Genomic DNA, 12022 nt, shown 5'->3' on the forward strand with positions numbered 1-12022 from the left:
ATCCCCCGCGGCGCCGGCTCGGCTCGCTGTGCCCGGGCGTGGCCCGGTCCCCGCGGTGAGCGGGGCAGCGCCTGGCCCCGGGGCCATGCCCGGACACGGCTCGGGGTGGGCGCGCTGCCTCCGGCCACAAGCGCGGGGCTCGGGAACGCTCGGGGTGCGCAGCGCTCCCTGCTCCTTGCGCTGCGTCGGGCACAGCTCGGGCACAGCCTCAGCGATGGCGGGGAAACTGCCAGGGAGGGGTCCCGGAGCCTCACCCACTCGTGGGGACTTTTGGGGCAGGGTTCGCAGTGGCGTGAGAGGTATGAAAGATTGGGAGTGTTCAACGTGGGGAAGGGAACGCTCCGGGGAGACCTCAGAGCCCCTTCCTGGGCCTGATGGGGCTCCAGGAAAGCTGCAGAGCGATTTGGGGCGAGGGATGGGAACGGCTTCACATCAACAGAGATGAAGGATACATGGGATATTGGAAAGAAATTCCTCCCTGTGAGGGTGGGGAGACCCTGCCACACATTGCCCAGAGAAGCTGTGGCTGCCCCACCCCTGGCAGTGTCCAAGGCCGGGCTGGACGTGGCTTGCAGCAACCTGGGATGGTGGAAGGTGTCCCTGCCCATGTCAGGGGGCTGTGCCTAAATGATCTTTTAAGGTCTTTCCAACCCAAATCACTCTGAGAAACACGAGTGTTACATTAATGAGGCTGTTCTGTGTGCCCGGGTCAGAGCCCAGGGCCTGCAGAGCTGGGACAGGGCTGGGGGTCCCACTGGAGGACCCCTCCCAGCACCACCAGCCCCAGCTGATGCCCTGGGAGGCAGTGGAGGTGGGTGTGCGGGGAGGTCAGAGCGGTGCCTCCCTCCGGGTGACCCCTGTGCCCCCACGCTGTCCCTTGGCACTGTGTCCTGAGTCCCCGGGAGCTGCTGGTCTCTGCTGGTGGGAGCAGGTCCCTGAGGTTCTGCTGGACCTGCCGGCGGCACAGACCCTTCTGTGCAGCTCAGGAGCCCCGAGGTGCTGCCTGGGGCCACAGGAGGGGCAGCAGAGCTGTGGTGTCCCCAGCTGTGACCCCCTGTCACAGTGCAGACCCCTGAGCAGGGCTGGCAGACCCTGCCCTGGCTCCAGCCCCCCACTCCCCCTAGGAATGTGCCCCATCCCACATCTCCCACCCCAAGCACAAAGCCCCAGAAGCTCATGGAGAGTGGGAGACACCTGGGTGCTATTCCAGGGTGGCCTGGGGGTTTCTCCTGGTAGTGGAGAACCAAGTGAGGCACCCACAAATGACACAGTTCACTGTGACACACAGCTTGTATTTAAAAATAATAACCAAAACTAAAAAAACCCCTTTTATTTGACAATAGAAAAACAAAAATATATTTACAGTAGTTTGTTATTTCTCCATAAATTTAATTCCAATAACTCCTCCCAACTCTGGTCCATCCCAGGGCAGCAGCACCAGCCCCTGGCACAGGCACAGCTCGGGGGAAAGGAAACCAGTTTGTCTGGGGCAAGATGCGAGCAGGAGGCCAAACAGCCTCTCCCTCCCCCAGGGCAAGGGACAGAGCTGCAGGGGGGTGACAAGGTCAAAGAGGGAGTCCCGAAAATGAAGATTTTCCCTGGAGACAAAGGGTGAACAAAGGCTGGTCATGGAAATGGAGGTGGGGGTGAGAGGCACACGATGGGCACCCACCTGCCCCAGTGCCACCCCAGCACTGAACAGAGCACCTGCTAAGGTGATGCTGTTGGGAAGCCTTCCCATGGTACTCTCTCCCCTGGCACCTTCTCTCTGAAGAAACGAGGGGTGGAAACACACCAGTTCCCAAATCAGTGCTTTTCCCTTCCAGCCCCGTTCTGTCCAGCGCTCTCCCCGAGCCCCACAGAGCTCCCAGTCCTGTGGCTTTACCCCCTCTAGTCATCAACTCATCTGGCTGATTACCCACGGGATCAGTGCCCCTCGGGACAGGGCACAGTCATTAACTCACATCCCACAGGACACCCGGCAAGCGATGCCCAGCCAGGAGCTGCCCCAGAGCCCCGGCTGCGCCAGGCCCGGCCGCTCCCAGCGCTCGCCAGTTTGTCACTAGAAGTCCCCAGCACCGTGCAGCCACACTGGGAGGGGACAGGGAGCAACATCTCCATCCTCCTCCTGCCCAGCGCTGCTTGCCAGGAACCCCGCGCTGCACTTGCAGGACGCACATGGCCGTGCCCGCACCATGCCAAAGGTTTTATGGAAAATAAAATAAAATAAAATTTTAAAAAAAAAGGACATTAACTCAGGTACAAAATTCACAGTCTCAGCTCTGCCCAGGCTCGGCCACGCGCTCACTGCTCCAGGCACAGCATGCACACATTCAGCATGAACGCGAGGGGAACGCGGGGAAGGTGTGGAAATGCTTATACATTAAAAAAAAAAAAAAAAAAAAGTAATAATAATGTCATAAATCACAATAAAAGGGAAAATGTTTCAACATAAAACTTGCTAAAGAGCACCATAGAGATTTCTACTGGCAGCATCCAGAACAACCTAAAAAGGAAAAGGAGTCTCCTATTTTTTCCATGATAAAAGGCCACAGACTCCACGTTTCCAGTTCATCTGTCCTTTGCCCTTCCCTGGGCAAGGCAGGGCCCCTGGCCAGCACCGGGAAACAGAAAGGACCCCAAAAACAAAACGGGGTGGGGGGTAAGAGTGGGAGGGGGAAAAGATCAGAGATTTGGGAGACAAAGCTCTTCATCCACAGTCCTTAAAACAGACATTGGCATTAAAAAAATAGGTTCTCTGTCTCCCTGAAGAAATGGTGCTGGCCGGACCCTTGTTTGCAGGAGAGGAAGAGATCAGCAGGTTTTCCATGGGAGCTCCAGCCGCGCAGCAGGGACAGGGCACTGCCAACGCTGAGGTCCGGGCACGGCGGTCCCTGCACAGCCGGGGCACCGGCCTCGGCAGCCAGGGCATCTCCCCGCGGGAGGAAGGCGGGGTGGGACAGGCCTTCCCCTGCCGCCTCGGCTGCCGAGAGAGAGCAGAGCCCCCGGGAGGCAGGAGCCTCTCCTGGGATGGGCCGTGGGGGCGAGGCGGAGGCCCGGAGGGTCGGGCCCCCCCCGGGGAAGGGCACCCTGCGGGACCCGGCCCGGGGCTATTTGGAGGCTCCGGGGGATTCGGTGTGGGGAGCCAGGGGCAGCTGCCCCCCCTGCCGCTGCCGCTCCAGCTCGGCAGCCTTCTGCAGGGCCACCTCCACCAGCAGCTGGAAGCTGCTGAAGTCGTCCCCGAAGAGCTCGGGGGGCGTCGGGGGCGGCGTGTTGAAGAGTCCGGGTGTGGGGCTGCCCGCCTCGGCCCGCGCCAGCAGGGTCACGGTGCTGCCGCCGGGCCCCGCGCCCGCCCTGGGCGCGGCCTCGGGCCCGGGGGCCTTCTCCCACTCGGGGCTGCGGGCGCTCACCACGGCCAGCGCCCGCGCCGGGTGGCACAGTACCTGCGGGCACACCGACATCGACAGCACCTTGGAGGCGCCCGCGGGCGGCACCACCAGCACCCCGGAGCCGGCGGCGGAGCCCCGCGAGGCGGCCGCGTCGCCGGCTTTGCCCCCGCGGCGGGAGATGGTGAACTGGTTGGGGTCCTTGCCGTCCTTGCGCAGCATGTCGGGGAGCAGCCGGCGCCGGGCGTTGATGAACCAGTTGCAGATCTGCGAGGAGAGAGGGGCGCGGCGGGGTCAGCCGGGGGGCCGCAGCCCCGGGTCAAACCAGAAGCGGCTCCCCCAGAGCAGGCGAGCGGCTCCCGCACACCCGGACCGCCACAGGGCCCCCGCGGCCCTGCACCTCCTTTCCGCGGGTTTCCGCGGAAACCCCGACACCGGCTGCTTCCTGCCTGGCACCGCCTGCCCGGGGCAGCCCCTTCCTCCCTGCGTCCCGCCCCGGCTGCCCCCGGCCCTGCCAGCCCCCCCGCGGGACTGTGCCCCCCGGCCCCTGCCCTCCATCGCAGCACAGGAGCGGGCACAGCCCTGGGGCCGAGCCACCCCCGAGCCACGGCGGCGCTGCCCGGAGCCCCGGCAGCTGCGGTGGCTCTGAGCAGAGCTGCCCTCCAGGGAAGGAGGGGCTCAGTGCTGTGTCCCCACCGCAGCCCCGAGGCCCCGGCGGCAGGCAGGTACAGCACAGCTCCTGCCGTTCCCCAGCCAGAGGCCACGGCATTGCACAGAGCCAGCTCGGAGCCCATCCTGCAGGTCCCTGGCCTGGGGACAGTTTTTCCTTCTCCAGGTGACACATGCTGGAGCTCAGCCTTGGTTTCACACTGCTGCCGGTGCCAACACAGCGCCAAGCCGAATGGGAGCACGGAGGCTGCCAGAGCAGACGGATGGCAGGAGAGCAGCATGGATGGAAAACCCTAGAAACCATCAGGTGATGCAGCTGCAGCCCCTCAGCCCCTAACAGGGCCGAGACACCTTCCCATGCATCTGCCCACGAGCAGGGTCACAGCTCACGCTAAAGGCTCTCCCAAACATCTGCACAGCACAGAGGCTGCACGTCTGGCAGCCCTTTGCCATTACTGAGCCTTGGCCATGGATTGTTTCAGCATCTTTATATAAAATGCTGCATTAAAGTAACTGCCTTCTTGCTAGAAGACAATTAGAAGACAATAAATCAAGGCGGGGGGAAAGGTCTGATCTTTTCTAAATCAACAGCTATGGAAAATATTTCCCCCAAGGAGAAAGAACTTGCCACAACCTCAATCACAGCAAGATCTCAGCTGTCATTTTTTTCTTTAAGACAATATTTGGCATTAAAACCCTCAAATACACCAGTCTTACTCCCTCTTTTGTTGCAAATCCCCTCTCTTGCAAGCCTTAGCTGGATGTCCTTGGCATGATCCTGTGATGCTGTGGTCCCCCTGACATGATCCTGGCCATCCACCACTTTGATCCCCAACCAAAGAGACAGATTCCCAATAAAAAGCCCAACTCCTCAGTGCTAAGAACCCCCCAGAATCCTGTCTGTCCCCACCACCGTGCTCCTTCCAGCTTTTAATTCCCATTGGAGAATGCAGCACAGAGACAAGCACACACAGCCACTGTGACAGCAGGCACTGTCTCAGAGCTGGGACATGCTCTGGCTCTGAAGCAGTTACTGGTTTTTAATCATGGCCATCCCTTTTCCTCCCACCAACACCCCCTGTTCTGTCCCTTTGGGCAGCGTCTGTTCCCCCAGCACTGTGAGAGCAGCATCTCCTCTGCAGGGAGGAAAAGCCCATCCATCCCACAGCAGGGCACAGGCTTGGAAAGCTGTTGCTGTCCAGGAAGCCTCAGTGGGAGCAGGTGCCCCTTTCCTAGTGCTGGAATTTCTGTAAGGGAGGCACAGGGCTTCCTGCTCTCCCTGGTCCCTGGCTGCCCATGCCTGGCACCAGCTCCCCAGGCCACTGGAGCAGGCAGAGGGGTGCACAAAGAAACAACCTGGGGGGGTGGCCAGTAGCTGTGGCAGAGTCCTTCATTCCAGAGGCTTTTTGGAGGGGCCAGATCAGCATCATAGACTGAATCCCACAGCCACACCATGGGTGTCCCACTCCTCCATCCCAACAGGCAGAATATTCCTGCTGCATCCCCTCAGACTGGCAGAAACCCCGGTCTCAGCCCTTGCCTGGCACTGGGAAATGCCGGCTGGGATCCCCTGTTCATTGAGCACACGGGGAACACACTGGCTGCAGGGGTCACTTGGGGCAAACAACAGCTGGCACACGGCAGGGCCACACCTGAACCCAGCCCACCTGTGTGCCAACCCCCTCCTGGGTCCCACGGGGCTCAGGGCGCTGAGAGCTGGGCACCTGCCAGTCCCACCCGAGCCCTGGGGCAACCCCTGTGTGCCAGGCACCGTCATGCCAGCCTGGGCCAGGACAAGCCCAATTCCCACAGCCCCAGGCCCGTTGCTGCTCCCCCAACACTCAGCCTAAAGCCCATCCAGGAGCTCCAGCCTGTCCCCAGAGCAGCTGCCGGACACAACCCTGTGGCACAGCCAACACTTACAGAAACACACTAAAATCAAAGAGCAGGTTTCCCTTGCTGGCCAGAAAGAGGGGAAGCAGACAGCTCCTACCCACACTCAGTGTCTGGGCTGGGACAGCTGGCCAGGACTCTGCTGAGCTACAGGGAGAGGAGCCAAAGGTACAGAGGAAGCTCCAGGAGAAGAGCAAACCCGCTGACCCTTGCCTGCTGCCCTGTACCCCACTGCACCCCAGATCCAGAGAACAGAGTGAAGCCCGCACCCTGTCAGGCTGGGAGTACGGGACGGGGCCCAGGGCACCAGGGCCGTGCCTGGAGCACAGGGACAGCAGCTGCAGGCAGCCCCTCCCAGACATCCTAAACACAGGCAGGGACCACACCACAGCGGGAAGGACAAGCACTGCTCACCCCCACTGCTGCCCAGTGCTCCTGCCTGGGCACCCACCGTGCAGAACATCATCCCACAGCTAGGAGCGGGACAGGGAGACTCCTGGACAGGGCTCCCCTAATGCAGCTGGTGTAACTGGGACCAGGTGGGCCAGCCAGTACTTAACAGCCCAGGGGGCTCAAAGCACAGCCCAGCCTCTCTCTTCTGGTTAAAATCACAGAATATCCTGAAGCTGGAAGGGATCCACAAAGATCATCAAGTCCAGCTCCTGGCCCTGCCCAGCCCCAGGGCTGTCCTCTGCCAGCTCCGTGTGCAGGGGGAGGTCACCCTGGCCTCTGCCGGTGTGTCCAGGGGAACAGGATAGAGTAGCATCCCCCAAAACCCTCCCACCTGTGCAGCTTTTACTGACAACACGGTATTCACCCTGTGTCCACTCCAGTCCCTTCACCTTCCAGCCGGCCAAAATGCTCTGCTCCAGCAGAGCTGGTCCCCAGGGCTCAGACATCTCCCGAGAAGAGACCCTCCCTTCACACAGATGCCTTTCCTTCCCCACCATCCCTTCCCTCGCCTCCGCGCTGCCCTTCAGGGGCGAATGATCCCAGCCCGCCCAGTCCTTGGGGATCCTCAGCGGGCTTCTCCTGCCGCACACTGCATGGCAGTGTCCCCAGCGGTGGGGGCTGGCTCCTACCTGCAGCACGGAGAGGCTGGTCTGCCCCGAGAGGCTGAGCTTCTCCTGCTCCGAGGGGTAGGCGTTGAAGCGGTGTTCGTACAGCCAGTCCCGCAGGATCTTCACCGACTCCTTGGGGAGGTTGCCCCTTCTCTTCCTCTTGCACTGCGAGGGGTCCGGGGATGTGGCGCCGTCCTCGTCCCCCGGGTCACTGTCCGACATGGTGGAGCTGCCCGCGGGACCCCCCTGGCTGAAGCCTGGCGAGGGGGAACCAAAGGGAGCTTCAGGCGGTGTCCGGTCGGGGGAGGGGAAGGGGCCTCCCCCCGCCCTCCCCCCGCCTCCACCGGGGGGTCTCACCCCCTCTGGGCCCGCCGAATCCCGAGGAAGAGACCCCCGGGGGGGAGACGAACCACCGGCACCGGCGGGACAACGGAGGCACCAAACAGAGCCCCGGGGGTGCGGAGGAGCTCAGCGCACGGCTCGGGGCTAGGGAGCACTCGGGGTTCGGGGGGGCACGACAAGCGAGGGGAAAAAGAAAAAAAAAAAAAAATCAAGCATGGGGTGGGAGGAGGGGAAGTTAAAAACAAAAACAATCTCAGCAGGAGAAAGAGGCCGGAGCCGGAGAGTGGGAGAGGAACCACGCGGGGTCATTGTGCGGCGGGGATGGAGGCGGCGGCGGCTGTCACGGGCCGGGGGCTCGGCTCGGCGGAGCGGGGCGGTGCGGGCCGGGCCCCGCCGCCCCTCCGGCCGCATCGGGCAGCGAGGGGCCGGGAACGCCGACACAAAGCGGGGCGGCGGTGGCCGCGGGCCCCCGGGCGGCGGGAGAAGAGAGGAGCCGGAGAGCGGCCCCGGCCCCGCGCTCCGCCGCCGGCCCCGAGTTATCCCCGGCCGGGCAAACTCCGCCGTAACTCCGAGCCGCGGCGGGGACGGGCGGGACCCCGGCCCGCGGCTCCCGCAAACTTCGGCGGGCGGCGGCGCGGCCCGTCCCGCTCCGTCCCGCACAAAGGCGCGGGGCCGCCCCGCTCCCCCCGCGCCCCCCGGGATCCATCTTTGCGCTCACCCCCGGGCCGCCGCCGCCGCCGCCTGGGCGCTCGCATGGGCCGCGCCGGGGTCTCGGTGCCGGGGCCGGTGCGGGGCCGTCCCGCGGCGGCCGGCGGGCGGCCGGGCGCGGCGGAAAGTTTTGGGTGGGCGGCGGTGACAGATGCCGAGACAGAGTTCCCTTTGTTCCCGAGGAGGCAGGAACTCGCCGGGCCCCCCGCCCCCGGCCCCGGCCCCGGCCCCGGCCCGCCCGCCCCCGGCTGTCACCGGGCACCGGGGCCCCCCCGCCCCGCCGAGCCCCCCTTCCCCCGCCCCGCGGAGTCCCGGCCCGTACCTGGCGCCGGCGCAGCCCCGGGCTCGGCCCCGCTGCCGGACACGGCCCCCGGCGGGAGGGGGCAGGGACAGAGAGAGCCCCGGAGCCCCCGCACCCGCCCGGCCCCGCAGAAACCCCACCGCGGAGCCGCACCCGCACAGGGGCACCCACCTTGGAACTCTCACCCGGGGACATCCACGCAGGGGTGCCCCACAAGGCACTGCACAAAGTTCCTTCCCCCTGGCTGAGACCTGTAGCTGAGCCCCAGGAGTTACTCGTGTCTGTGGCCAGGGGACAGGGACGGGCCTTGTGACAGGAGCTGCAGGGGTGGGTGAGGGTGACAACCCTGGGGACCTCAGAGCACCCTGAAGTTCCATCAGTGCTTTATGTTGCCCTTGCCAGATGGGAAATCAGAAGCCCAGCACATCACCGCTCCCATGACAGAGGAAGGCGTTTCCAAGCTATGGTGGTGAAAGAGAAGGAACCAGGTGGAGACCTTGTTGTGTCGTGACCATCAAGCTGGCCAAGGTCTCTGGAGGCCCTCCTGCTCTCCCGGTGCCTCTCCATGACCACAGCAGAGCCCAAGGTCGCCTTCGGAATTTTGGAGACCAAATTGGTCCATTTATGTGCTGCTGGTCCAGGATGTGGCGAGCATGGGATTTGGTTTCCCCACCACAGTTGTGTGCCCTTCCGTGATGTGGGGCCGGGTTGCACCCTCTGCCTGGTGCTCAGTGGAGCCCAAGGGGATGTGTCCGTCATGGGTCTCCCAGAGCGGTGTCTTCGTCAGTGGGGAGAGAGGGGAGCTGCTCTGAGCAGCGGTGCCACATCCCAGCACCTGTGATGGAGAAAGTGCCACCATGGGAATGCAGGACAGCCCTGTCCTGCAGCCAGCCGAGAGCCCTGTCTGCTGAGGGACCCCTGTCTGGGGGGCGTCTCCTGGGGATGTCCTTTTCGGGATGTCCATCCCCCATCTTGGGCACATCCATGCTCACGCTTGCCAGGCCAAGCACACGCGTGTGCATCCCTCAGGGATGTGTGCTGCTGGGGCACAGCACCCCGAAAGTCACCAGGTCCTGCTCCATCTCTCCCCACGAGGACCTGGCTTGATGTCACCTCTCCTCAGGGGCAGCTCCCCCCTCCCAGGCTCCACCACCTCTTGCAGGCTGTGCTGCAGCTCCCCTCCCTCCCCTTTTTGCTACTTGCAGGGTAAAAGGTGGGAACCCCTTCATGTATTGAAAAAAGCTACAAAACCCCTTCTTTTATGGTCAATTTTTGGTCTGGGACAAGCGGGATGTATGGTGCAATAAGGGATTTAATAGCAAAAGAAAAATGAGAACTCCTTAAATCCTTTTGTAGCTTCCAAATCTTTCGTGGCCTGAGTGGAACTGTGCCCCAACCTGCTATTGCTGCATTAATGCCAAGGCAGCAGGGGCTGGTGAAGCTCAGGTGGAGTCTGGGAAGCCCTGGCAGCACCTCCCATCCTCTGCAGGGTCACTCCAGGGCAGGGAGCATCCCCTGGCCTCCTCTCACACCAGGCTGGCTCCTGCCCGAGCAAACCAGGGCCATCACCGGGCAGGGAGAGCTCATCCAGCCCGCTCTGCTCCCTCTGCAGCCTGGCGTGTGACACCCCAGACCATCCCAGACACCCCCTTCACGCTGCCCGGGCTCTGTGCCAGCCACAGTGCCCGACCAGGACCGTCATCCTGAGAAGACTACTTTTGCTCCCACCTTTTGGAAAAAGCTGGTTTAGCCTTCCACCGAATTGAGACAACCAGAAAATGGTCCCTGGGTGTCCCTGGGCTCAACCCCCGGCCCAGGGCTGGGCCATGAGCCCCCCCCGACCCCGCCCAGATCCCTCCACACGCCTTTGCTCCCTGGACCGGTAGTGTGGAAACAACTTTGGAAAAATCCCATTGGGTGCCTGAGCGGAGCATGGAAGGAGCCTAAATCCCTGGGCAAGCCCAGCCTGGCATCCCAGAGAGCTCCCAGCTGGTGGGGAGTAAGGAGCCTCTGGGATGAGGGGCCAGGGAAGGGGCGGTGGTGCCCTGCCCGGGCCCATTGACATGATAATAGTATTAAACTTCAGCAATTTGAACAACAATCAGCCGACAAGGGCCTGAGGGGGAATGCTGGAAACCCAGAGGGATTCTGGGAACCTCAGGGAAACGCTGGAAATCCAGGGGAAGCTGGAACTCCCAGGGGAAGCTGGAAATCCAGGGGAAGCTGGAACTCCCAGGGGAAGCTGGAACTCCCAGGGGAAGCTGGAACTCCCAGGGGAAGCTGGAATTCCCAGGGAAGCTGGAATTCCCAGACAGCCTCCCAGGGTATGGACTCTTCCCAGACTGGACTCTCTCCATCCTTTGCCCACCCTCTGATATTCAATCTGCATTTCTAGCAAGGAGAATTGGGTTTCTGTGCCGGCTGTTTGCTGCCACCCTGCTCTTGAGTCCACTGCTCCAGCAGCAGGTCCCACTCCCTGCTCAGGCCCACTGGAGCTGCTGCAGGCTGGGATCCCTCCAGGAGGACTGGTCCTGGGAGCTGGGCTCCAGTACTGGAGCCCCTCTTTTGGGCACTGCAGCCCCTCCATCTCCTCCTGCTTCTGCCCATGGGGAAGCTCTGCTCTGTCTCCTTCCTGGAGGCCCCAGGGCAGGACAGACTCTCTCAACAGGCACTGCTGCACCCTTTTCCTCTCTGATGTTCCTCTAACCTACATCTTCGACATGGCAAGAGGAGTGTGGGGACACCAGGATGGAGCTCACAGCACTGGAGAAAAGCAAACACTCCTGGGTCAGAGGGTCCTGGGCTGCACTGGGAGCTGTGTCACAGGGCAGGCCCAGAGCTGGGCTGCCCAGTACAGGAGATAGGGACAGGCTGGAGAGAGTCCAGCACAGGGCCGTGAAGGTGATGGAGGGACTGGAACATCTCTGCCATGAGCAGAGGCTGAGAGAGCTGGGACTGCCCAGCCTGGAGCAGAGCAGGCTCGGGGCATCTCATCCCTGGGGATAAATACACGGAGGGAGGCTGCAGAGGGGATGGGGCCAGGGACAGCCCCAGGGGCACAAAGTGACACAAAGTGACACAAAGAAAGGGCCCTCTGAGCTCAGGAGACACTTCTGCACTGGGAGCAGCTCTTGTAGACTGACCAAAAGTTTCACCTTTGTGTCTCCCTGCCCCAAGTGAACACTTCTGAGATTAATGTCTCTATTTTGCTGCTATTTAATACCTTTGAAATGAGTCAGGTCAGGTCCACCTGCTGCCTCTGCTGTTTCTGATGCAGCCCAAGTACAGCTGATTTTCTGGGCTGCCAGTGCCCATGGCCAGGTCACATCCAATCTGTCCCCACCAGTACCCCCAGGTCCTTCTCCCAGGGCTTCTCTCAACCCACCCAACCCCTCGCCTGCGCTGGGGGTGCCCTGACCCAGGTGCAGGACCTTGCACTTGGCCTGGTTGAACTCCATGAGGTTCACACGAGCCCAGATAGTTTTGGGGTTTCATAGATTGATCAAATCCCAGAGTGGTTTGGGTTAGAGGGACCTTAAAGCTCATTTCATTCCTCCCTCTGCCATGGGCAGGGATACATTCCACTATCCCAGGGTGCTCCAAGTCCTGTCTAATCTGGCCTTGGACACTTCCAGGGGTGGGGAAATCACAGCTGCTCTGGG

The 12022-nt window shown here is 62.3% G+C and overlaps 1 protein-coding gene across 1 annotated transcript; it reads right to left on the reverse strand.

Annotated features, from left to right (window-relative positions):
* Positions 1 to 1400: 1400 nt before the first annotated feature.
* Positions 1401 to 8106, reverse strand: TGIF2 (TGFB induced factor homeobox 2). The gene is made up of 3 exons (XM_040080093.2): positions 8070 to 8106; positions 7031 to 7266; positions 1401 to 3653 (listed from the first exon to the last, which is right to left on the reverse strand). The coding sequence occupies exons 1-3, from the start codon at positions 8104 to 8106 to the stop codon at positions 3111 to 3113; spliced, it is 816 nt and encodes a 271-aa protein (XP_039936027.1). The 3' UTR covers positions 1401 to 3110.
* Between the last annotated feature and the right edge of the window lie 3916 nt (positions 8107 to 12022).

This window comes from Hirundo rustica, chromosome 16 (assembly GCF_015227805.2).
Source record: "Hirundo rustica isolate bHirRus1 chromosome 16, bHirRus1.pri.v3, whole genome shotgun sequence".
In the NCBI taxonomy this organism is placed as follows: Eukaryota; Metazoa; Chordata; class Aves; order Passeriformes; family Hirundinidae; genus Hirundo; species Hirundo rustica.